The 27,763-nt window shown below is 41.7% G+C and overlaps 2 protein-coding genes across 4 annotated transcripts in view; one reads left to right on the forward strand and one right to left on the reverse strand.

The window, feature by feature from the left end:
- The window catches only part of LOC126337042 (uncharacterized), a 40,644-nt gene extending 34,420 nt beyond the window's left edge, over positions 1 to 6,224 (reverse strand). The window contains exons 1-2 of one of the 2 annotated variants that reach the window (XR_007565034.1): positions 6,021 to 6,223; positions 5,535 to 5,737 (exon numbers count right to left, since the gene is read on the reverse strand). Coding sequence is in view for 1 of the 2 variants with exons in the window: in XM_050001364.1 (XP_049857321.1) it covers positions 5,535 to 5,737; positions 6,021 to 6,090 (273 nt within the window). In the remaining variant the exon portion in view is untranslated. Of the gene's footprint in view, positions 1 to 5,534; positions 5,738 to 6,020 lie in introns of both variants that reach the window. The other variant, XM_050001364.1, reaches the window with a different exon arrangement.
- Positions 6,225 to 6,971: 747 nt separating this feature from the next.
- LOC126337043 (zinc finger protein 395) overlaps positions 6,972 to 27,763 on the forward strand; it is a 495,494-nt gene continuing 474,702 nt past the window's right edge. The window contains exon 1 of one of the 2 annotated variants that reach the window (XM_050001366.1): positions 6,972 to 8,005. In XM_050001366.1, coding sequence (XP_049857323.1) covers positions 7,643 to 8,005 — 363 coding nt within the window. In that variant the 5' untranslated portion in view covers positions 6,972 to 7,642. The remainder of the gene's footprint in view (positions 8,006 to 27,763) is intronic. The other variant, XM_050001365.1, reaches the window with a different exon arrangement.

The raw sequence follows: 27,763 nt of genomic DNA on the forward strand, positions 1-27,763 counted from the left end.
ATGTCTGCTTATAAAGTCCTGTGTCATATATTCGTATTCATACGTACACGTTTTAAGTAATGACTAACGCAATATGGTGGCTTAAACCATTTTGACCCTTCATCCGTGAAGATGGTCCAAGTCCGAAACCACAGAATTTAAGTTCAAAATAAAAACAGCTGATGGTTCAAATATGCATTTTACACATCCTCTCAGAAGATTGCTACCGTGTGTATGTCATAGAAGCTGTAGCATTCCTGGGACTCTTTTCAGTAGTCACATTTCAATAGGATAATGCTTGTCCACAAGTTGCAAGGAATTTGACCCCTTCTCTCCATTAGATCTCACTTCCTCTCTGGCTTGGCATCCAAACAACACAGTGTCCTTTCAACGTACATGAAAATTCATCATTTTGTGACTCTCATATGGCCAACACAACTGGGTTTTGAACTTTAATAGAAGCCATCTGAATGTTATTCTTTGAGGGAACATTCGAAATCCAGTAAATTTGTTACCTTGATATACAGAGGCTTGTACTTGTAATGCACTGCAGCTGCAACAATAACTTTTAGCACGTAAAACTGTTTTCTTTCTGTAGGCTATACATTCGACTACTTCAGATCGTGTGTGTTATACACATTTCTCATTTCTTGCTATATTGTCACTGTACACTATAGTCCTACTATTCCATATGTAGCTAATGGAATTTGTTATTTGTCTATTGGAACTGGTTATAAACATATTGTTCGTGTGCTGCAATAGTAATTTGTGGACCCAGCTTTTATTCTTATGTCTTTTTTTTTCCTACATAGCACACTTTAATCATGACTGCAGTCTGTGATCAATTATTTCCAGTATAAAAATAAACCATAATTTGACAACAGCCACTATTTAGAAAAAAAAAAGAAGAAAAAAAGGCAGACAACGGCTGAAAATGATCAGAGAATACTCTTGTCTTTCGGCTGGGAAACCAACCTTAAATGATGAAAGAATCAGTAATGATCAATGTATGTGTATGTATGTGTATTTAATGCAATGATCATTGCATTAAATACACATAAACTACATCCAAGGGAAATGTTACTTCTTAATTGAAACAGTGTCATTATGATCTCTCCACTGGCAAACCTTTCAGACCAGTACCACATTTGGATCAACAGGACAGGACTGTCAAGGAAGAAGTGAACATGAGACACAGATTAATAAACAAAAAATAGGGTAACATTCCACGAGTTGTATTAAATTTCAGAAGTCTGTTGTAGATATATGAGGTATCACAGCATGTCGATACCACATGGGGCAACTGTTTTGAGTACAGAGGTCGGCACCAGATGATCTGCTGTTGTCTGACAGTCAATAGTGCTGCCCAACAGCCCACTGCCCAAGTGCTACACCTCCTGATCTAAGCTGCTAACGGTTGTGTGTTTAAGAGGCCGCCCAACTGCAGCTTGCCCCAATTGAGTAGCTCTAGTCTAGCAGCAGTCGACTATAATCGTAGTTACAGTTGCAACTTTCCCTACGAGTGTGGTACAAAAGAACTGTACTCAAGACTTGACTTACATTTAATTCTGTGGATTGCAAGCCAGATGGGAATAGTGGACTGTTCAGGTGTTTAACTTGTCCCAGCATTGACCCTGGACTTACACAGATTTCAACAAGGATTCTTTGGACTAAGTTGAATATATTACAATATTTCTCACAGTGATTGTCCTCTCATTATTTTGATTTCTGGTTCAGAACCCCACACACCATACCAATGGGATACATCATAATTTTGGCAATGAGACTTTCCTTGATCACTTCAATATAGTATGGGTGAACGAAGTGAAGTGGAAAGAAAATAAAGATTGCTAGTCCCTAAATCAAGGGTAATACAAACAGTATCAAAAACTGGTTTAACAGTATGCATTACAAGTATTATAACAGGGCAAAAGTGAGTTACCATGAACAATTCAGTGATAGGATTATTTTCATCAAAACTGAAATTAGACCAATTCCAACAACTATCGTTCAGATATAAATTCGGATGTCATAAAAAGGTGGTGATGAGATAAGAGACTATATGCGGGAGTTGGCCTGTAATTCCATATACAATGGGAAAAGAAAATCTCAACCATGAGGGAATGGAATGCTGCAAGAGAAGAAGCTATAGAAGAGCATAGTTACAAGAGAATGTTGGCTCAGTGATAGAATAAAGTAAAAAGAAAGGCTCCTCAAGTTCTGCAACAAATTTCTGCTAGTAATGGTAAATATACTGTTTTAAAATAACAAGTGATGGAAGCACATTGAGAATACATGGTACTTACAAATGAAATAATTGAGAAGAGAAAGGAAGCTACAGTGGGATGACTGTAGAAAAAATCTGATGAAACAGAAAAAGAAATATCCACTGGAAGGACAGACTGAGTACACAGAAAAGTCAAAATAGCATCAAAATAATTTAAAAGGAAAGGCGTCAACATTGGGAGTGCAAATAGAATTCCACTGTTCAACACAGAGGAGAGGGTGAATGGATGGGGGAAAGGAAAGGAATTGTCTACCAGCATGATATAGGAGGGCTTGGATGTCAATTTGGAGAACATACAGGGCCCCGTTATAGAACTAGCGCAAAATGAAGTTTATTAGAATCAGACATAGGTGTAATTTGAGGAAAAAACTTCTGAGAATGTCAACAGCAATGAGTGAGTGGGAAAGGAAGAAGTGGATGTGAATGGAAGTATACGAGATGCGGTGCACCATAAAGCTACACAGTGATGAGAAGAAGAGGAGGAGGAGGAGAAGATTAGTGTTTAACGTCCTGTGGACAATGAGGTCATCAGAGAAGGAGCACAAGCTCAGATTAGGGAAGGATTGGGAAGGAAATCAGCAGTGCGCTTTCAAAGTAGCCATCCTGGCATTCACCTGAAATGATTTAGGGAAATCACGGAAAACCTAAATCAGGATGCCAAGACACGGGTTTGAACCGTCGTCCTCCCGAATGCAGGTCCAGTGTGCTAACTACTGTGCCGCCTCACTCGGTACAATGAAAAGAAGAGAAAGGATGACTTGAGATTTGTTATATGGGGGCATCAAGTGAAATTTGAGACTGGATTGAGGACTTTTTGGTAGGGAGAACACAACACACTACCTTGGATGAAGAGTCATCGTCAGATGTAAAAGTAATATTGGGTGTACTCCAGGGAAGTGTGTTGGAACCCTTGCTATTGACGTTGTATATTAATGACCTTGCAGACAATATTAATAGTAGTTTCAGGCTTTTTGCAGATGATGCAGTTATCTATAATGATGTACTATGTGAAAGAAGCTGCATAAATATTCAGTCAGATCTTGATAAAACTTAAAAGTGGTGCAAAGATAGTTAACTTGCTTTAAATGCTCAGAAATGTAAAATTATGCACTTAAAAGAGTGAAAAAAATTCTTCTGACTATAATATCAAAGAGTCACTTTTGGAATTGGCCAACTCTATATGAATACCTGGGTGTAACACTCTGTAGAGGCATGAAATGGAATGATTACATAGGTACCGTCATGGGTAAAGCAGGTGATAGACTTTGGTTTATTGGTATGATACTGGGGAAATGCAATCAGTCTACAAAGGAAACTGCTAACAAATTACTTGTGTGATCCATCCTAGAATATTGCTCAAGAGGGTGGGGCCCATTCAAAATAGGATTAACAAGGTATATTGAATGTATACAGAGAAGGACAGCATGAATGTTTAATCAACGTCACAGAGACACTGAAAGAATTTAACTGGAAGACCCCTGAAGGTGAACACAAACCATCCCTACAAAGTCTATTATGGAACAAAGTTTCAAGAACCTACTTTAAACGACGACCCTTAGGAATATACTGCAACCCCTTATGTATTGCTCACATTGGGATCTTTAAGATAAGATCAGAATAATTAAAGCACACACAGAGGCATTCAAACATTCCCATAGTGAATGGAATGGGAAAAACCCCAATAATTGGTACAATGGGATGTACCCTCTGCCACGCAGCTTACGGAGGTTTGCAGAGTACAGATGTAGATACTGCCATAGAGGGCAAAAATCGTAGGGAAAGGCAAATACTGGGATATACATAGAACAAATTATTGACATACTGGGTGTAAGTGCTACTCTGAGATGGAACAAGTTGGCTCAAGGCAGTAAATTGTAGTGGGTCAGTCAGAAGATCTGTGGCAATAACAAAACATACTAAGTACCAAAACAAACCAGATAAATGAGACATTCATAATGAATAGGACTACTATCAGGTCTGTAGTGACAACTGCCTAACTTTACAACTACTTGGTGGGTACAAACACAAATCCTTGCTGTCAGTAAGAATAACTACAGCAGTAAATCCAGTTTCAGTGTGTAACACAACTTAGACCTCAAATTACAATACAGATCAGTCTGTCATCATAAACAAGGTTTCGAGAGGGACAATGTCACTCATTAGCTCAGTTTTGTCTTGTGACATCTGTATGTCGGCATGTAGCATATTCACATTTCCTACATTTTTGTATAAATGTGGTAATGTCAATTGTTCTTACAATTTTTTTATAGAAGGAAATAGGCTTCAGCAACAACCACCACTATCAGTTTATTGCTTCCATTCAAGTTATTTCTGATTCTTCTGGGCCAAATGGCCGTCACCTTTCAATTAATCAATGATTTACGTCATCCACTAGGATGGTCTTCAAATGAAGAGCATCAAATTACCTGCTAAGGATGGTGCCTAAAACTTTGTACATTTTTTCCTTAGGAGGCTTTCCACCTATCTCATTGTCTTCAGTTCCCATGTCTTAATTTCCCCATTAACATAGGCTCTACTTAACAAATGGATACTGATCAGAGCTATAAAAAACACTGCACTAATACAAAGTTAGGATTCAAGTTATGAAAAAAAAAACTGTCTTACAATTTATAATGGCCAATAGAGATGCACTGCATTAGCTTATGAAGAACACACCTCACAATTGCATGATAGTAAGTAAGAAGAATTGAGGGGGAGTCAACATGAAGAGCAAATTCAGGCTTCACCACATTAATACAAAAATGGGGTGCAAATCAAGAGGCAAAGCTATGGGTTATGTGAGGGAAAGTATATGAGCATTTGTCATATTCAAAGCCTTTTTTCGTTAATATAAAAAATAATATAAAATATAATATAAAACTGGTGCAACAGTGCCAGAATCAAGCAACGAGTCTGCTATTCATCATGTAACAACATGGCAGCAATTTCAAAAATGATTTTCAAATTGCATGAACCTTTTGAAATGACTGAAATGGACATTAAGCTTTAAACGAACACAGCACAACCAGGATAGTTCCAGGTATTCGTTGATGCTCTATCATAAGTATCACATTGCGACACAAATATTCAACACCTGAACAACCCTTGAATATTCATCTTTTTAAAAATTAGGATGTAGGTTAAGGGCGGCGGCACAGTAACCCCTCTTGGCACCACGTACTACACAGTGTTCAGTTCAGATCGGCCCACATGATGCAAACATTGAAGTACATATAACAATTTCTTCACAAAAACACGTATTACTTACTTCATTAATTCCAACACATTCAGCTTTAGCTAACGTCACAACGCGGAACTTAATACCCAATGGGTTTTCGAAAATGTGAACATCAACAAACTTTTTACCAAACCACGTCTGGTTACGAAGAACAGTCCCTGAGGGACTGTAAACATTAAATATGTGCTTCGAATGTCCTACATCAGCACCACACTGACGGCAAAGCAGTGTATCTGAAACAAAAGTCCTAGTTAAAACCTAAATTTTTTTAAACCATCTAAACTGCTGACACATAAGCCCTCGTTTTTCTTGAGTTATGTTAGTGTATTACAGGTATTATCATTTCTTCTTATCTTTTCCTAAAACATTGGTTTTCTTTCAGCTTTTCCAGTTCATGACCACTGGAAATTTTCTAAGCAAAATTTCAAATGTGAGTCAACAGAAAAGTTTCCTGTACTCCGGAAAATAAAAAGAACCACGATCAAATTCACGTAAATAACACGGAAAATATCTTGCCTGGTTTTTCTTCGTGAAAACTTCCAACATTAACGAGTGTCAGCACAATCAGTAAAATATCTCTCCGCATCACACTGCACTTAACCTCAACTGTAAATTCTCAATATGTTACAAAATAAACAAATACGAAACATATCGAGTTGCATGAGTCTCTCTTCAGCTCTGTTGCTTATAAGACACGTCATTACTTGAATTATCGTAGCGTTATCAATTAGAATCATATCATTACCATAATCAACAACGAACATTCCATTGCGGATGCATAAGAAATTAATTAGCTATACTACTACACAAATAAGACATTATTATAGGCATAACGAACACAGTAACTTACAAAATATGATGTACCATCAAAAAAATATACCACTGTCTACTAAAAAAAAATGGCTGCCTTTATGCCATGGCGCCAAATCTAAAATTCAAGAACATGAATCTGTTACGAAGTATACCAACTGCAGCTTGTAAATTACACAACTTATCTAAATTAACTTTAGTTTTATTATTCAAAAGTGCACATATTTGTTTTTGAAATCAAAAATTCTGTTGGTAGCGAATACGATAATTGTATATACCTAATAAAAGAATTGATCCAGACGATCTGCAAACTGCGACCTGCTCCTTTTAAGTAGCACTTTAAGCATTAAAAATGACGGTTTTGGTTCCAAAAACAAACGGATGTTTTAACTACGTAATTCACAAAAGTAAAATATTGTAAGCTGTTTATGAGTATGGTAAACATTAATGTCTTCTGCAACTGAACTGTTCCATTTCTTGTTACCAAATCACTTCAAGCACTTTCCAATATCATAATTGACAATTTATAAAAATATTGTCAGTAAACATAACTTCTTTCTCCCCCTCTTCTGGAGAGAACGAACCAATAGGGAATGTAGGTCAGCCTTGATGACGCTGGCCAATGAGATGGCAACCTGGACGTCACGTGGGTTTGTTATCATCTGTCAGCTGTTCGACCCGGGAACCGGCCGGTAAATTTTGCAGCTGAGCTCGGCAAAGCGGCGAGTCAACACGCAGGTACCGACTGCGTTGCAGTGGCGCTCAGCTGATCGCGATATGTTGACAGCCTGGCAGCCTGAGACATAGCGCTGCGTGGGCGCTGGCGTTACTGAACAGTGAATGAGCAAAATTAAGTGTGTAAACATCTTTTTCCAGTGAAGTGGCGATATATCTTCAAGATAATGCGTTAGCAGAATATCTATGTAGCAAAAACTGAATACTCATGTGTAGTGGCTAAACATTGTTAGAGCGCATGGACGAAATGAAACGTGTGGCATGTTCGTAGCGTAATATTTGATTATATGTTCATAAACTGACGTTGCGGTGTGGGAACTTTTGTATCTAAATACCTACACGAAACAGTGACGTGAAAGTGACATGAAATCCAAGTTTCTCATCTATGATCGAGGATGTATTTAGCTGGTTATTTCAACTAATGTGAAACTGGGAGAATTTCATCTTTAGTGAAACTACAACGTTGAAGTTTCTGAGAACGCTAGAAACAGAACTTTAGCCCTCGCGACTGAGTGTGAAGTAGTGCGTCGACTTTCTGACCTCGATTGTGGTAATGGTTGGAATGTGTTACTTATTAGTGTTGTAAAAAAGAAATGTCTACGGGAAAGCGACTTGCCAAACGTTCTATAATCGGAACGAGAGTTTGCGCCCCAAGAGATGACGGGAAGTATTATTCAGGTGTCATACAGGCAGTCAAATCTACGGGTAATGCTCCGGACGATGAGAGTTATTACACGGTACGCTTTGATGACCCTGGTCCCCAACAGAGATTTCTTGGCGAATACAGAGAGGCGGACCTCGTTGGTCCGGGCTTCAGAACAGTATCTGGTCTGACTCTGGTGGCAGGACAACGCGTGTATCTCACTTACAACGGGCGTGAAGTAAGCGGGAATGTGATAACTCACAAGCCTCGCATCGACGAGCTTCTCATCTCCATATCACCTCCGGGGCAAGAGGTAAGTTCGGATTACTCCTGTACGGTCTATTTTTATGTGTAATAAGTTGCAGGTAACAATTGTGAGATTACGAATTCCGTATGTGTGTGACGTTTATTTATTTGTTTGGGATGGGGTATTAGGGTCAGTAATACAAGTTAACCATAAGTATATTTTCCTTCTAAAGCTCAGCGGAGCACAGGTATTCTTGTAACAGTCACAGTGTTTGGGAAAAAAAAGTAGTGTCACCAACTGCGCATTAATTGCTTCAAGGAGCTACTCGGGCCATAAAATTTAGCAAAATGATTTGCAATTAGAAGAGCGTATAGAAAATATTTAATATGTTCCAAGATGTAGAGTTCGTGTCAGTGCTGGAACGTAGTGAGTTAAAGATGTCGAAGAAAAACTGCGAAATTAATTCTATATTAATATGCAGTCACTGGGTATATAGAGAAGTTAGTTTCATTGGAGACCCTGCTTAAAAGTGGAGTTCGCAACTGCGAAACAGAAGTTGCGTAGTTACTTGGTCCTGACTGTTTCTGTGAATGATGTACCGATGCATGTTACAGAACACAGAGGTAATTTGTTGTCGGACAGAGCTCTTTTTGCTTAGTAGGTTGGCTTTCGAATGACATTAAGACGTCACTTCCATTTGAAGTAACAGGGAGCTCCGAGTTGTTCTTTGTTCCCAGCCGGCGAACTCCCCACCACTCACAGCTGACAGGTCACAGCTGCGCATGCTTCGCTCGCGCCGGGGGCCAATGAGGGACCGTGTTTACAAGAGACCATCGCAAGACGTTATCTCTTCAATGCGGGCAATTCGTAGGAGCTGCTGCTAGGAACAGCTGGCACTGTGACATATCACATACGGTGGAGTGAGTAGGAAGGACAAGGCAGTAAGAAGGCATTACAACGCATTTGGGAAAAATGACTATCCGATTCCTGCCTTTTCAATGACAGTAACAACGCCTTTACAATTTAAAGTAGAAGAGTTGTGTGTTGTAATTTTATGTACGAGTGAAGCAAGAGGCATGCAGAAAGAATTGGATTTCTAAATGCCAGTACAGCAAAGAACCAAACTTATCAAGTCGTGTGTGAATTAATGTCCGGTATCACGGGAGACAATATACTCAGCCTTCTCGACAACATAGTGATACGCTGCTGACTCTCAGTGCTATATTATACACGAACACTGGCTGCCTTTAAATTAGGGTGAATATTTCCCCTGGGAGTGACAGCGATTCGGTCGACTTATCGTGACTTAGGGCGTAATCGGGGTTGATAGTGTATGCATAGCTGACCTGAAAGCATTGTCACTGCGATGCGTTTTCCCTAGCCATTACTGTACTTGTGTACTGCAAGGTTACCGCGTGATTCCGATAACAACCACGTGCAGTAAGACCTTGTTTTGTTACTAAATCCTACGTCTCATTTTACAGTCTCTTTTCTGGAGCAGATCTTGCCCTTTTGATACACGCATACGAAGCACTGTCATATCACAGACGTTTGTTGTTTTTCATGATGCGAATATACATGAAATTCAGTACATCTTTTGTAGTCTCTCCATTGAAATGAGCATGACATTTCTTATTTGTCACATGCTATTGTTTTTCTTTCTTTTTTTAAATTGTTATGCAAACGCATTTCACTTGTATGCACATATAGGTATACTTTAAACTGATGGGTGTTTGGTGTTTTTTATATAAAATTAGGCGGGTAATCCAGTCATGTGTCCATAAAAATAACTAAATTCCTGCTTCCAGAAACATTTGACGAAGTATTAAATAAATATTGGTACAAATTACGAAAACGGAACGATAATTCAACATTTAACGTAAATCACAGAAGACTCAGATTCTTCTGGTCAACATTTTTGTACGTTAGTGTGGTAGGTGTAATTTGCAAAGAGACATTGTTAGATTTGCTTGAAAATATGTGGTTTGTCATTGACTGCAGTCAGTTTACAAAAGTGAACATACTGTTGAACAGTATGCTGCATAGCAATGCAAACTTTTATACCGCAACTACTCGGATTTCATCAACTATTACCTACTACTCCATCATCGAAATAATTATGAATTCTTTAAATGAATGTAGTCTTACTCTGTAAAATTCCGAAACGCTGAGATGGTTAGGAAAGTGACTATATATATATAACGCTTAAGACTGTGCTGTATGTGAAAATGTTATTCGTTCTGCTACAGGTTTCTCTTCTAAACCATCTTCAACGGCGGAAGAATTATCACAGATGTTTCACATGTCACACGTGCGGTGACATAAGTCACCACTGAAAACCGTAACTGCCGATGAAAATCAAGTTGTGACAAGATTAAAATACGATGACACATTCTATGCTGACGGTGTAGTGCATTTAAGTAACCACTAGTAGCCTGCGATACAGAACAGCAAATTCAGGCATTAAACAATAAAAGAAATGCATCTCCTAGAGGAGATATTTTCATTTAGTATGATAACCTTGGGAAAAGGTCGTTGACAGGCGAAGTATAGTAGAATTACTAATATGAATATGTGCCTTCAGCAAGATGACGAAATGAACTGAATATAACTGGAAATGGTTTTAGTAGAGCACAGCCACGTGAATACAGCTTACTAATCATTTCCTGTGACATGGGCGGCAGTTCAAAATGCCAGCCGTATATGTGGATGGAAAAGAGCAACGGGTAAAGTAAAAGTAGGAAAAAGATTATAAACGCCGCCATACCTGGACGCTGCGAGGAAGTGATGTCGGGGAAACGAAGAATGCAGGGAAATTCTGCCGACAGCTATCCAAAATAGTCAGAAGTGATGAGAGATTGTAGGATAGACTGGACGGCTGCGGATATTCCTGTTAAACAAGTGCATATAATACGATTAATTAAACTCTCTGAAATGAAGGAAATAATAGGAATACAGTATCGACTGGCCTGGGACTCAATTACTTTGTACGATTATTTATGATGATCAGTCTCGATGGCAATTGTTTCGTTGCCTAGAAAAAATCGCCGATCCATACACGTAAACACCTGGTTTACAGTCTGTCACTATATATGTGGAGCTAACCCAACAATTCCATGATAGACATGAGAAGAATATGTTTGAACTTGTGCTACATATGAATATGATTAATATTTAGTCGAAGAATATATAGACGGATAACTGCGAAAAAAATAGTTTTATCGTTAAGTATTTTAGTTGCATTTAATCTTGTTACAATATTTGTTACTTATATACTGAAATGAACCGAGAACTTGTCGGTAACATTCGACCTGTCGGAAAAGGCCTAAGGCTTAGTTTGTGACTGACTGGTGTTTACCGTCGACGTTAATTCTGAAAAACTGCCGGTGTAAAAACGAGTATACCTTGATTACTGATCCATCCACCCTTGTTAAGGTTTTCAGTGGTTTTCTCAAATCATTCCTGGCATATCGTAAGAAGATTCAGACTGCTAGGCCTTGGTAGATAATTTCCTCTATCTCTGCCCATTATTAAACTTTTAAAAATGAAGCTAATTCTGATGCTGAATTTCCGGCGTTAGTAAACAACGCCACATCACGTCGGTAGACAGATGACGTCATTAACATGCCGGAAATATGGCTCCAAGAAACGACCAGTTGATGAAATAGCAACAAGACAGAAACATTAAAACAAACTGTTCGACTTAACCTAAACATCAGCTTACTCTGCAGATCAGTCTTATCACTGCAACCGCTACAAAGCTGTGTTCCGATGCTGATGTACCTACTCAAGGCGGGACAGTGCTAACGCAAGCTTCTATACATCACTTTTATGTAGATCACCAGCTGCACTAGAACTGTAGAGAGCTAGTGTACAACAATGCGAAACATCTCTCCTTCAATGGATCATCATCTGCTGTAGACTAATGTAGGCCTAGTAAACAGCACGATCCAAGTCATGGCGTGCACAAAGGACTGTGCAATGTATTGTAAACAAAACGCCGGCTGGAGTGGCCGTGTAGTTCTAGGCGCTACAGTCTGGAACCGAGCGACCGCTATGGTCGCAGGTTCGAATCCTGCCTCGGGCATGGATGTGTGTGATGTCCTTAGGTTAGTTAGGTCTTACTAGTTCTAAGTTCTAGGCTACTGATAACCTCGGAAGTTAAGTCGCATAGTGCTCAGAGCCTTTTGTAAACAAAACACTAGACCCGTCTAGTTGTTTATTTTAAAACCGAGAAGTTTGTCTGAAATAGATCCATCGTCGAAGCACGAAAAGTTACAGTAACAACAAAAACTTGATAACAGGGAACATCTAAAGATGTCGAACAGTTACTTCGAAGAAATGTTGTGAGACTTAGTACCAATTTGTAAATTATAAATTGCAGCCATGAGTCGTACTTTTCAAAAAAATTTCTAATTTTTTAATTTTTAAAAAATCTGAAAAAAGGACGACTGATAGCTGCAATTTATAATTTACAAGTCAACATATAGATTGCGGCGATCAGTCGTCTTTTTCAAAAAAAAAAAAAAAAAAAATTAAAAATAAAAAAAATCTGAAGAAGGACGTCTGATCGCAGCAATCTATAATTTACAAGTCAATATAACAGTGGCTGAGTGCAACCGCTTTCTGAATGGAATTTAACCTGGCTTGGTACCAATATTGTCCAGCGCCAAACCCGAGAAATTTAATTATTTTGCCATTTTTGTTCCTTAATGGATTCCGCAGAATTGTTGGAACACGTGAGGCAATACTGACCCTATTACTTATCTTCGAAAATAGATTAAGGAAAGGCAAACCTACGTTCCTAGCATTTGTAGACTTAGAGAAAGATTTCGACAATGTTGTTTGGAATACTTTCTTTTAAATTCTAAAGGTGGCGGGGATAAAATACAGTGAGCGAAAGGCTAATTACAATTTGTACAGAAACCTGATGGCAGTTATAAAAGTCGAGGGGTATGAAAGGGAAGCAGGGGTTGGGAAGGGAGTGAGACAGGGCTGTAGCCTATCTCCAAAGTTATTCAGTCCATATATTGAGCAAGCAGTAAAGGAAACAAAAGAAAAATTCGGAGTAGGTATTAAAATCCATGGAGAAGAAATAAAAACTTTGAGTTTCGCCGGTGACATTGTAATTCTGTCAGAGACAGCAAAGGACTTGGAAGAGCAGCTGAACGGAATGAACAGTGTCTTGAAAGGAGGATATAAGATGAACATCAACAAAAGCAAAACGAGGATAATGGAATGTAGTCGAATCAAGTCGGGTGATGCTGAGGGAATTAGATTGGGAAATGAGACACTTAAAGTAGTAAAGGAGTTTTGCTTTTTGGGGAGCAAAATAACTGATGATGGTCGAAGTAGAGCATAGCAAAGTATGGAAGTGAGACATACATGATAAATAGTTTGGACAAGAAGAGAATAGAAGCTTTCGAAATGTGGTGCTATAGAAGAATGCTGAAGATTAGACGGGTAGATCACATAACTAATGAGGAGGTATTGAATAGAATTGGGGAGAAGAGGAGTTTGTGGCACAACTTGACTAGAAGAAAGGACCGGTTGGTAGGACATGTTCTGAGGCATCAAGGGATCACTAATTTAGCGTTGGAGGGCAGCGTGGAGGTAAAAATCGTAGAGGGAGACCAAGAGATGAAAACACTAAGCAGATGCAGAAGGATGTAGGCTGCAGTAGGTACTGGGAGATGAAGCAGCTTGCACAGGATAGAATAGCATCGAGAGCTGCATCAAACCAGTCTCAGGACTGAAGACCACAACAACAACAATGCTCCGGCGTTTGATTCTGTGTTAGAAAGTTACGTGTGTGTAAAAGACACATTCTTTGGTATCATAGAAACGGAAGTGAGTTAAAATTGTAGACTGCAATGTCAGTATGAGAGTTTGTACCCGCAGCTTTTCGGCTGTGCGCCCTGGGCGTGTTCTGCGTGGCACCGTTCGCTCGCGCCGGCCTTGTGTCGCAACGACTCGGCCCGCAGTGTGTCACGGCCCGCAGCCTTGCACCGCGTTTTGCAAACGCAGCTCGCCTCAGCGGCCACATTTTCGCAACGCCGCCCCCCCCCCCCCCCCCCCCCCCGCCCCCAGTCGGCGAAAGTTCTCCTTATCTCTGCACCTCTTACAGCCGTATCCGCGGAAAATGTAGGCTGATTACCATCTCTGCCGGTATGCGGAATACGAGCACACGACTGCATATGCACATGATGGGTAATCTTTGTCGTCTTGTAAACGAAACGTTTCCATTGACTCGTGGTACAGCGCGACAAAACAAAAGTGTCTGATGAGGAATGCAGAGCTCTGCGGTGATGCACTTTCATCTACATGTAGATAGTGTCTGAAGTTCCATGCGGCTTCTCGCGGATGATGTTGTAGTATACAGAAAGTTGCAGCATTAGAAAATTGCGGCGAAATGCAGGAAGATATGCAGCGGATAGTCACTTGGTGCAGGGAGTGGCAACTGACACTTAACATACACAAGTGTAATGTATTGCGAATACACATAAAGAAGGATCCTTTATTGTATGATTATATGATAGGGGAACAAACACTGGTAGCATTTACTTCTGTAAAATATCTGGGAGTACGCGTACGAAACGATTTGAAGTGGAATGATCATATAACATTAATTGTTGGTAAGGCGGGTGCCAGGTTGAGATTCATTGGAAGAGTCCTTAGAAAATGTAGTCCATCAACAAAGGAGGTGGCTTACAAAACACTCGTTCGGCCTATGTTTGAGTATTGCTCATCAGTGTGAGATCCGTACCAGGTCGGGTTGACAGAGGAGATAGAGAAGATCCAAAGAAGAGCGGCGCGTTTCGTCACAGGTTTATTTGGTAAGCGTGATAGAGTTACGGAGATGTTTAGCAAACTCAAGAGAGGAGCTGTGCATCGCGGTGTAGCTTGCTGTCCAGGTTTCGGAAGGGTGCGTTCCTGGATGAGGTATCGAATATATTGCTTCCCCCTACTTATACCTCCCAAGGAGATCACGAATGTAAAATTACAGAGATTCGAGCGCGCACGGAGGCTTTCCGGCAGTCGTTCGTCCCGCGAACCATACGCTACTGGAACAGGAAAGGGAGGTATTGACAGTGGCACGTAAAGTGCCCTCCGCCACACACAGTTAGGTGGCTTGCGGAGTATAAATGTAGATACTCTGCTATTCACAATAAAGTGCCTGGCAGAGGGTTCAATGAACCACCTTCAAGCTGTCTCTCTACCGTTCCACTCTCGAACGGCACGCGGGAAAAACGAGCACTTCAGTTTTTCTGTGCGAGTCCTGATTTCCCTTATTTTATCGTGATGATCATTTCTCCCTATGTAGGTGGGTGCCAACAGAATGTTTTCGCAATCGTTGGAGAAAACTGGTGATTGAAATTTCACGAGAAGATCTCGTCGCGACGAAAAACGCCTTCGTTTTAGTGATTGCCACTCCAATTCACGCATCATGCCTGTGACATTATCTCCCCTATTTCACGATAATACAAAACGAGCCGCCCTCCTTTGTACTTTTTCGATGTCATCCGTCAGTCCCACCTGATGCGGATCCCACACCGTACAGCAGTACTCCAGAATAGGGCGGACAAGCGTGGTGTAAGCAGTCTCTTTGGTAGATGTGTTGCACCTTCTAAGTGTTCTGCCAATGAATCGCAGTCTTTGGTTTGCTCTACCCACAATATTATATATGTGATCGTTCCAATTTAGGTTATTTGTAATTGTAATACCTAAGTTTTTAGTTGAATTTACAGCCTTCAGATGTATGTGACTTATCGCGCAATCGAAATTTAGCTGATTTCTTTTAGTACTCATGTGAATAACTTCACACTTTTCCTTATTCAGGGTCAATTGCCACTTTTCGCACCATACGGATATCTTGTCTAAATTATTTTGCAAGTCGTTTTGATCATCTGATGACTTGACAAGACGGTAAATGAAATCATCATCTGCAAACAATCTAAGACGGCTACTCAGATTGTCTCCTATGTCGTTAATGTAGATCGGGAACAATAGAGGGCCTATAACAGTTCCTTGGGGAACGCCGGATATTACTTCTGTTTTACTCGATGACTTTCAGTCTATTACTACGAACTTCCTGACAGGAAATCATGAATCCAGTCGCACAATTGAAGCGATACTCCGTAGGCACGCAGTTTGGTTAGAAGACGCTTGTGAGGAACGGTGTCGAAAGCTTTCTGGAAATCTAAAAATATGGAATCAATTTGACATCCCCTGTCGGTAGCACTTATTACTTCGAGTATAAAGAGCTAGTTGTGTTTCACAAGAAAAATATTTTCTCAAACCGTGCTACGTGTCAATAAATCGTTTTCTTCAAGGTACTTCATAATGTCCGTTTTTGATACAGCTCGTCATGCCTCGTATTTATTCATCTCCCTCTCGGAAATCCGAATTGGGGACAAATAAGAGGACTTTTTTAGCATTGGAGAAATCACAATGACTGCTTTTCATATATAGTTTCTGTGCATACTCGTTGTGTATGTTAAGTGCAATGGTTTCCACTACTTTTTTGCATTCTGATGTAGCCCATCGCTGATTCTTCGGCCTCTAGGGACAGTTTCCCTCCCCCTTGGGCAAGAGTGTGTCCTAAACCTCTATCCTCAAGTTTGTTCATACGGATATTTTCAGCAGCAAGAACATAAATATTCAATAAAATTACAAAAACCGTTTAAGTTGCAAAATGGTTCAAATGGCTCTGAGCACTATGGGACTTACCAACTAAGGTCATCAGTCTCCTAGAACGTAGAACTACTTACACCTAACTAACCTAAGGACATCACACACATCCATGCCAGAGGCAGGATTCTAACCTGCGACAGTAGCGGTCTCGCGTTTCCGGACTGAAGCGCTCAGAACCGCTCGGCCACACTAGTTTGGTTTAAGTAGTTTTAAGTTCTAGATGACTGATGAGCTCAGATGTTAAGTCCCGTAGTGTTCAGAGCCATTTGAACTAATCCCTACATGGCGTCCCATGGGGTAAAGTGGCGACATTACTCACCGGGAAACGTGGCCAATGTGTTCAATATAGTAAGAGTTAGTTACTTCCAAAACACACGTATAATAGAACAGATAAAACTGGCTCCTACACGCTATTGTACGTAAGGTAACATCCACCATTATATCCATTTATAACAATTTTGGATTAAGTTATACGATTTACAGCCGTCTCCTTTCTGTTATTTTTGTTCTAATATAAAAGTCCGACAGAAAACCGTATGCTGCAGTCGCCTGGTATTCTTTCAGATACAGGAGCGTGGAAATGCCTGGAAAATGCGGCCAATAATCATGAAAACAAACATAGGATCCTATTGTGGTGGCAATGGCCACATTATGTACATAAGAACAAAGAATTGATTGCTATGAAAGCCTTCCGAAAAGTGCATGTACTTTCAATATATTACCTTTTTCACTTAAAAAATGTTGTGATAATTTATAACTTGTAGATTCAAAACATGTAAATGATAAGCTATCAATTACCGTGATTTGGTAAAAAATGAATTTCTCTTCGAGTAACCATTTAACTCCCCCCCCCCCTCCCCCCTTCCTCTTGTCACTGCCCCCCTTCCAGTGCTGTCTGTCTTAAGCAAAAAAGTTTGACAACTGCTCTAAGATAATAACATTAGTAATGTACCACACAGTAGAGAGTAATTCACAGGTCGCGTCTGCCGTTCCAATTTGTTGTTCATTAACATCATAGGAACAGTATCAAAATCCATTGTATAATCTTTGCAACGATAAGACACTGTAGGTCGTAATTGTAGAGTAGAAAGCGTTGCCTTTCATGGAAATTAGTAAGAAGAGTATTTTCCATTTACATGACATGTAGAATATGGAAGTAATGTTACTTGCCGTATCAGCTGTCTTATAGTGATGTGTAATGACCATATAAAGGCACTGCCTTCTACTAAAGTCTACAAACGTAAAAAGCAATTGTGATGTATAGGATGAATGTTTATCCCTCGATAAGCATAGCAGATACGTATCAAACACTATAATAAGACTAAGTTTACATGGGCTTGCTCAGCAACCCTCTTGGACTTGTAAATACGGGCCCATATCCTAGCTCAACTTTGCCAATGACAAAACAAAATGAAATATATCAAAGGGCGTTTCTTATAGTTATGGAACTGAATGTGTCAGCATGACAAGGCATTTTTTTATGTCACTGTTATGAGTTAACACGTTCCGCTGCCACCAAGAAAACGATTTTGCTCTCGTTTAAACTGGAGAGAGATATGACCAATGTCGTACGTACATTACAGATTTTATGTTATAAAAGCTGTTTTGTTGTGACTTGTGCAGGAGAATGTTTAACAAACTGGCAAAACGACGGAATACCGAGAGATAATTCTAGATGTTTACAGGGATGTGGATTCTGCGGCGTTGCCACGTTTTCAGCTCATGCGCAGCCCGGCTGCAGGAAGAGCGAAGATTCTCTTGCCAGATGGAGCTAACAGTGTGTTGAAGGGAACAAATTTATCTAGCAGTAGCTTTGTAACACACAGGCGATGCCCTGCATCTGGCTACTGGTCGAGTGTGGATTGTAATCTGAAAAGAAAAATGAAAATATTTGTCGAAGGTAAATGAATATTGCTCGAGAAACTGACAAATTATTTTCATGCAGGCAAATTGTAGAGACCTTTTTTGCTACAACGTGCAAACAGGATACCGTGAGAGTGCTGCATCCGTGGTATGGAAGTCGGAGTTCAATCTTTGTCGTCAGCTGACGGCTTGTAAACTAGGCAGCGCTGACAGCTGGCTGGAGGACGGGTGGCCTTGGCGATAGCCGAACCGGGCGCGTAGTCAAATGACGTCAGCACGCAGCCAATGGGACGATAGCAATGGACGCGCTGGCTCGGGAAGAGGAGGGGGAGCGGCTGCGCGGTTACGTAACGCCGCTCCTGTCAAATTTCGCAGGGGGCAGAAATTAGCGTACGCTTCCACAGGTGCGCCGGCGAGAGGGCTCCGAGCGGACCGAGTGAAAGCGCGGCTACGATTTCCCCATCGCGTAGTGGAAAGTGCAAACGAGCGCCACCGCCGACTCGCTCTGCTGAGGCGGCTTTCTAAGCCCGCTTTTCGCTAACCGGCGTGTTAGGAACCACGAGCAGTGATAAGCGGCACCGATCGTCGTGTTTGTTTCTCACTGGGAGTTTGAGACCGTGGTCGGTTCATCGTGGTTTCCGCGAACTGTTGATAAAAGATAGAGGGATAGGTGGAAACTATGACTACTACGGCGTAGGAAGGCTGTTTACTCCTGACACACACTGGTGCAGTTTTTTTTCTTTTTCGTCGGTGCTGAGGCTGTTATTCGTCAAAGCGAACTGAAGACCTGACCAAGATGGCGGCACAGTCTTGTTTACGCCTGAGAAACAGGGAAGGGAGGTAGCCAATAACAAGGTGACTGCAGTCATATGCCACACATCAACACGGAGACTTTCCGGCAGTCGTTATTCCCGCGAACCATACGCGAGTGGGACAGGAAAGGGAGGTAATGACAGTGGCACGTAAAGTGACCTCCGCCACACGCCGTTAGGTGGCTTGCGGAGTATAAATGTAGATTTAGATACACGCCAGTGCCATATATACCAGCACACAGGAAGAGTGGAGCAGGCAGTGAACAATTACTCAAAAGAATTAAGACAGAGAGGTATTACAGACAATGGCTGCGAGTGGACATTGATTTATATCGACTGGTTTAAGTTGAAAATTTGTGCCGGACCAGTAATTGAACCGGGTCTCTTGCTTACTAAGCAGTTGCTCTGGCCACTAAACCATCAGGACGCTGTGATCGTGGCAACTGCTCGGACTGCCGTCAGACCCAAATTCTCGACTTATCCACACACTACTGATGATGTAGTGCTCTGTCCATTGTCCTCATTACTAGTAGTGTGTGGATAAGTTGAGAATTTGCGTCTGACGGGGAGCGTGCTCCAGAAGTTCGCGCACTTGCGACGACCACTGTGTCCGCACTTACAGTCAGAGCGAGCATCTGCGTAGTAAGCAGGCCACATACAGAATATACTCAAAGAAAGGTTTTATGCCCGTATTCAATGGAACTGCCGAGGAAACCGTGGTTTAGTGGAGTAAGAATGAGCTCCTTAAGAACGCGATTACGCCACGGACGTTATTCCAGTGGCCTTTATAAAATTAGCGTTATCGATTCTCCAACGTACAGTCATGACAGAGAAGCAGACACCGATTTAAATCATGTAACGTTAGCATGCACCAGATATCGGACATGGCAAGCGAAATTACATCATAAGTTGAATCAGCTGAAGTCTTCGTCACTGTCCTATTAAGTACGAGAAACAAGGATTTGCCAGATTATAAGAACGTATCCGAAACGATTAGTTACATTTGGCTCGAAAGGCTCTGTATGTTTCTCATTAATATTTACAGTCCGCAAGGCAATTAGAAGGATCACTTTTTTTACGCGGTAATTGCTTTCCATTGCGACGTAGAAGTTCGAAATTTGGCTCAAAGCTGCCTACAACCTTCCTGTTTAATGATGCAAAAGCGTGGCGTGCGGCGTTGTCACGCTTGAACTCTGCGGCGGTTCATACAGCACCGTATCGACACACGCGAAAAAAGGCCAGAGCTCAGTAGTCCATGTGAAGTGTAGGGTTGGTCAATGTGTCACGCTGGCACCAGATTTCACCACAGTTCTGCCCAACGCCATCGCGGGCGTGTCACGCGATGGGTTGATTGCCACACCCCATCTTGTACCTACATTTCAACCGTTCTTTTGACGTCTCTGCAGTGGAGAAAAAAACCGCGACACCCGGAGCTGAAATCACGTGGTTCTCTTATGGATGGCCGAGAAAAACGTTTGACACACCGCAGCTCAGAATCGACCCGAAAAGATCTCACGGGGTGGCTTAAAGTGCGTCAAGGAAGCCACCACTTTTCTTGTGGCGCTGATTCCCCCACATTTAGCGTTGAAAATGACAGTTCGCAATGCATGAGCAACGGGATGATGATCTTGACAAGCACTGACTCTGATGCTCCGCCTCCCTCCATCCCCGCACGATTCGACGGTTTTCAAACGACATCTTGGGCCAGCTGTACCATTGAACGTGGTCGCACCCCTTTGGAGTGCAATTTTTCCTCTGGTTTACGGGATGGACCCGCTAGGCACCGTTCTAAACCATTCCACGAAATTGAACGTGACCCGAAGTTGCAAAGGGTGCTTATACTTCTTCAGCCCTACTGTTTCGCGCCTACCGCAAGTGTGATCACGTGGCGAGGTGGACGGAGGAGTGTTTATCGTTTAGAATCTTTTGTCATTTGTTGGGCCGAATTTCATAATTTTAAACATCAGCTTACGACAGCCGTCGTACACTTAAATGATACATTATGGCAACTGTAGTGACTGGTAATAATCATTGTGGTTGAAACAATTCGAGTGGGAGGGATTTATTCGTTTTTCCTGCCGGAATAATGTACGGTACATTAATGGAAAAAGTAAAGGATCGTTCTTCCTAAGAGATATATAGTGCAGCAATGTTGTACATCATATAGATGGGTCAGTTCCCGACGGTTCCTATTCCACCCTACACTGCCGTATCTCAAACAATAGGTAAAATGCTCTATATGGTTTGAACATTGTATCTGTCGTTTAGAATAGGTAGACAGTCTTGTTTTAACACGCATACAAACAGCAGAATTACGCAATGTCTGAAATCGCCCGTGTACCTCAACTTCCAGTAAACTTTTAAACACTGAAACTATAACTCGGCCAAATTTCCTGACCCGACTAAGTAATATCATACCAAACACACCATATTAAACAACAATTAATGCTATAATGTTCCACGACACACTTAAAGACACGCCTAAGCATCAAACCACTGCAAACTCGCCACCTGTGACGGCAACATAACGTGTGCCGACACACTACCACAACTGACTCACGCAGATTGCGCGAACAACGATAAAGCTGCAAACATTGTCACAGCCAGCGGACAAAATTAACTCGGCGAAAGACGCAAAAGAAAACTAATGTAGTGGTTTAACTAAATTCCCTTTTCAGAGTTTGAGGAAATTCCTTACAGCGAAACTAGAAAAATATTTCTCTAGTAAAATGCAGACCTTAAGAGAGCTGTGAGCACTTGTTTGTTCATTTTCGATACTGAAACAAATCTCTTCTATTTCTAACGCCTTCTTTCCGTGTTTTTGGAGGAGGTAACATGGACCAAAACACGAAAAAAATGTCCAGTAAACATGAGGTCTAAAATGTATACCTTAAGCGCCTATAGTTCTTTTATGCATTATGGAGCCCAGGTTTAATCAACTTTTTTTTCGTGTTCTGGTGTAAGGAACCTCAAAGTCTGAAAAGAGAATTAAGCTACACACTGCATTTACTGGGTGCTCACAATGAAACTGATCCACTAAAGTTTTGCATTGCAGGCTTTGCTGGAGATTTATCCGAAACACTTCCTGTATTAAACTGCTGTTCAAACAGTTCCGCACACGTTTGCCACGAAATGTGCTTCTCATTAGCACTCGAGAATGAGTAGTAGCTGCAGGCTGTTTTGCAATCAGCTGGGCACTAAACACAATAGGTCCTCGTCTCTCATTCACACAAACGTCATGCCACGGCATGCCGGGACATACCGTCAATAAGTAAGACTACACATTGTTTCGCGGCCAATTTCGCTTGAAAAAAAAAATGCGAAATTTGTTGTAGGACGTCGTGGAATATCCTCGCTTCAGCCCTTGCAGTTTTATCAAGTTAGAATAGGTTATAGCGCTATACGTAGCCTTCAAAATGACGCCTGTAGCAGTGCTGCGTCCCAAGCAGAGATTATCTTTAGGCAGAGACCAGAGCATCGCAGATATTTACAGCCGCTTGTAGAATGTTTACGGAGGCCTGACAGCGAACAAAAGCATATTGAGTCGTTGGGCAATGCGCCTGTCATCATCGCAGCAAGGTCGCGCAGACTTGTCGTATCTCCCGCGTACCGGCCGGCCGCTCGCAGTAGTGACTTCTGCAATGAAGGAACGTGCGGACACTCTCGTTCGAGGTGATCGGCGGATATCACACACACACACACACACACACACACACACACACACACACACACACACACACACACACACACACCACTTGGTGCTTAACTGGACGTGTCTGTTGGTAATGCTGATACACTAGTCCACCATTTAGGGGTACTCAAACGTATGCGCCCAATAGGTCCGTCGCCGCTTGCGCTTTACGACGCTGATCGTGACAATTTTTTGTCGAACATCGTCACAGGCTATGAAACAAGGATTAATGATTTCGAACCAGAAACAAAACGGTAATCCATGGAGTGGCGCTGCCTCGCCTCGCCTCCGAAGATAAAATTCAAAGCCACACCCTGGGACAAAGCCATGTCGGTGGTCTTTCGGGACTCTGAAGGGGTTATTTTGATTGATGTCCCGCATAGTGCAAAAATCAACTCGGAAGTGTATTGTGCTGTCCTCAGGAAATTTGAGAAACGACTGCAGTGTGTTCGTCGCCACAAAAAAGCAAACTAACTTCTCCTTCTCTATGACAAAGCAAGGCCTCACATAAGTCTGCAAACCGGAGAGGAGCTCACAAAACTTCATTGGACTGTTCTTCCTCGTCCATTCTACAGCCTGGATCTCGCGCATTCAGAATTTCATCTATCTGATCCAATGAAGGATGCAATCCGCGGGAAACAGCAAGTGGACGACGAGTATGTGAGGATGTTGCAGCCCTACCCCCCCCCCCCCCCCCTCCCCCGGCAGTGCGGTGACTGACACAAGGCCGTCCCATTGAAAGGAGATTATATTGAAAAATAAGATTTTGTAGACAAAATAATGGGGATAATATGGTTTATTGGAAACCTGAATACAACCAACCTGCTCTCAGTAGAAAGTGTGTTGCATTACTTATTGAACGTCCGTCGTACTTTTGATAGGCTTAAGCGACGTAGAACCATGATGAGTGGTGCACACTGGTGGACGATGTGAGGTGTAAGCGGCTCACGGTGGCGCAGACCGAAACTGGAGCGGCGGCGACCGGAAGGTTGACATGCATGCCGTGTCGCCAGTAGTCGCCGCGGGGAAAGTCGACGGCCACGGCTGGCTAACCAGCAGAAGCAGCTCGCATTATCTACACCCGCATTTCACAACCTTTCTTCCTTCGCTGCACTCCCAAGTACGTTTCAAATTTTCGCGACAACCCTACATGTGACTTTTCTTCTGGATGCATAAAAACAAACACATAAAGTACATAAGAAACATTTATGCTTGTAGTCATGTACGTTGTCCGTCCCGGTTGCTGTACCGGCACGGTAACTCAGCGTGTTTGGTCAGAGGGTTAGCTACCCTGTGTGGAGGGGGGGGGGGGGGGGGGGAATATTGAGTTGATGGATCAACGACGAACTGAAACGGGTGTCTTGCGACGTCCGCCCCGAGCGGATGCAACGAACGAAAATGAACAAAATGAGATTTAAAAAAAAATTGTCTGCGCGAGGGAATGTCAATCGTAAGAGCCCGGGTTCGATTCCCGACTGGGTCGGAGATTTTCTCCGCTCGGAGGTCGGTATTATGTTGTCCTGATCATTATGATGTCATCCCCATCGCCGCACAAGTCGCCGAAGTGGCGTCAGATCGGAAGACTTGCACCTCGGCGAACGGTCTACCCGACGGGAGCTCCTAGTCGTACGACATTTTATTTATGGAACGATTTCTTGCAAATTGAGCTACTTGGCAATATTTTTTTTATGTTCCACATACTTAACCTGCGGATGATTAGAAAACATAAAAAGATCGCGACACACAAATGTGTTGTGAAACACTGAGTTGTAGACGACCACAGGTAGTTTGGCGTGCTTCACTACATCGCTGGTAACCTGTAATGAGTAACACATTGACTGCAGCGTAATAAATGTTGCTAGGAGAAGACCGTGCATTACTACTACTACTATTCCTCACACCGTTGTAGAGGGTACTACTTATTGTTGCCTTTACTCATCTCTGGCCTATCCCACTGCTGCAAAATTTTCTCTTTGGTGTCCTGAATAAATACCAATATACTGGTATCTTATCGCGTCCTTGCTTACATCCGTCTTTCTGTGATCGGCACCGTGAGTCGTTTCATATGCCCTTCTCGATAAAGGCCTCCCCTATACTATCATGTGTTCTGAATTAAATATATCCACGTTGGTCCTGCATGTTTTTTAATGTCCTCTACACACTTACAATTAGACCATTATCAAGGTTTTAGTTTATTTATTGGAATTCAGCAAAGGACTTTCTTGATTCAGTTGCCATCCTTTCGCTCGGCTACATTTCCTGCCCAAGCAGATGTAACTTTTATTACAGAGGTAATTACATCTCCCATCCCAATCTGTTCGCTGCTCGATTTGTTCGCCTTTGTCTTTTTTTACTAGTTTTCGTTCTTAATTTTATAACTGTTCCGATAAAAGGTGAAAAAGAATCCTGCAACTGCAACGTGTCGCTTTATTTGATTAAAAACTGTGTGACGCTGTTTCATGAGCGCTGACATATTGCGCTAAAGTTTTATACTGTGTGCTGATTGGTTCAAATGGCTCTAAGCACAATGGGACTTAACATCTTAGGTCATCAGTCCCTTAGAACTACTTAAACCTAACTAACCCAAGGACATCACACACAGCCAAGCCCGAGGCAGGATTCGAACCTGCGACCGTAGCAGTCCCGCGGTTCCGGACTGCAGCGCCTAGAATCGCACGGCCACCGCGGCCGGTTGTGTGCTGATGTTTTCGGGTATAGGCAACAGTATGGTTTCCTAGTAGGAGTTAGACTGAAGTGGATGAAGACGGTGACAGATGTTAGGTCTTGGATTTCATTTATTCTGAGTAATGGAAGTAGAGGAATTGAGTTTTTAACTAGAGATTCAGATTAACGCGTGTAGTGAGAATTATTAGTTCATTTCATTACATTAGATGGAGAAGTTTTAACTTTGCGAATCTTTCATATGAAAAAAAATTCAAGTATGTTGGTCCTTAAAATAAGTTTTTCTATAATTGTAAGAGCAATTTTAGTTTATATTGTATTTTTTATTACGAGGGGCGTTAAATAATTAGAAGAAATTAATGTAGAAGTGCAACAGCTTGTAAGAGTTGGCCGGCCGGGGTCGCCGTGCGGTTCTGGGCGCTACAGTCTGGAGCCGAGCGATCACTACTGTCGCAGGTTCGAATCCTGCCTCGGGCATGGATGTGTGTGATGTCCTTAGGTTAGTTAGATTTAATTAGTTCTAGGTTCTAGGCGACATAGTGCTCGGAGCCATTAGAACCAAGCCATTTGTAAGAGTTGTTTTGTACTTTCATGATTTAAGTTTGGCGTCACTGAGATGAGCTGAGAACAGTTGATGGATACAAACTGTTTCATTTATTATCTCAATATTGCATTTAACGGCGGCGTGTCCGCTTGAAGTTACCACGTTAGTTGAAAAAGTTTAGTAATTAGTTTGCTTTCTGAAGGTGATAAACCAGCTAAAATCTTTTCCCGAATAATTTTACAGTACGGTGAAAAACGAAATGAACCGCGGAAATTTTTACGGCTGTCGTGCAACGTCAACTCCCTCGCTTCAAATTCGCTCTGACGACATTATTCGCAAAGATCGACATAGCAAAACAGTGCTGCGCTACTTTACAATGATAGGTTCAATTAAAATGAACAGTCATGTGGCTATCTCACTATCTCACTGGATGGTATTGCATAGCTTACTGGTATGTACCAATTTTCATCAGTTATCTTTGCACTGTGACACTGCTTTGTAATGTACAGCGCATTTACGATTTGTTTCCTGCTTTATGATTTGATAATGAGCCGGTGTAGCCGAGCGGTTCTAGGCGCTTCAGTCTCGAACCTCGCGACCGCTACGGTTACAGGTTCGAATCCTGCCTCGGGCATGGATGTGTGTGGTGTCCTTAGGTTAGTTAGGTTTAAGTAGTTCCAATTTCTAGGGGACTGATAACCTCAAATGTTAAGTACCATAGTGCTCAGAGCCATTTGAACTTCTTTTTTTTCTTTTTTTTCTTTTCTTTTTTTTTTTTTTTTAATTTACTTCTCCACATTTCATTTAAAGCTCCCTGTCGCAAACTTTGGCAGAATGTCACAGTTTATGACAATTATATGCCAGTCATACATAGGAAGAACTGTAAGAAAACCCATACGTGGCGACTATATATATATTCTTTTTCTGCGAGCGGTGATGAGTGAGTTTAAATGATCTTTCAATAATCTGTACACATAACTGTTGACAAGCTAAAACCGCAACACTGCAGTTCGCAGGAAGTGCTCATTTAGCAGAGGCAAACGAGTGCGCCTGGTGGTTCCACACAGAGCTGTCATCTGTTACTGATTTTGTTTCTCCCTAAACTCCAAAGAAACTTGACTCTTACTTGTCGATCACGCGGTGTCCCTTAAGGAAAAGTCTATGATGAAAAGAACGTTTCAAACAGTCTAGGTATTATGCAATGAAACACTAATTACAGTACTAACATGGTGCTTCTGAGAACGCTGTGTTTACGTCTTTCATGATGGACTGTGAACTGCATAGTGCGATCATCTGTGATACAACAGACAGTGAAACGTTTATCTTCGTTATTCACTTTAATTTTCTTCCACTACACGTTTCCAGACCTTTCCATCTTCAAGAGTCACATCAAAGAAAAGTAACTGATACTGGTAATTGATTTGCCTTAAGTGGTACATAAATGCAATTGTAGATTTGTGATTCCTTGAAGGGTATGTAGGAGCTCCATCATATTCCTTGTCTTACCAAGTGAGGTAGCACAGTGGCTCGTACACTGG

Source organism: Schistocerca gregaria, chromosome 2, assembly GCF_023897955.1.
Source record: "Schistocerca gregaria isolate iqSchGreg1 chromosome 2, iqSchGreg1.2, whole genome shotgun sequence".
NCBI classification, from domain to species: domain Eukaryota; kingdom Metazoa; phylum Arthropoda; class Insecta; order Orthoptera; family Acrididae; genus Schistocerca; species Schistocerca gregaria.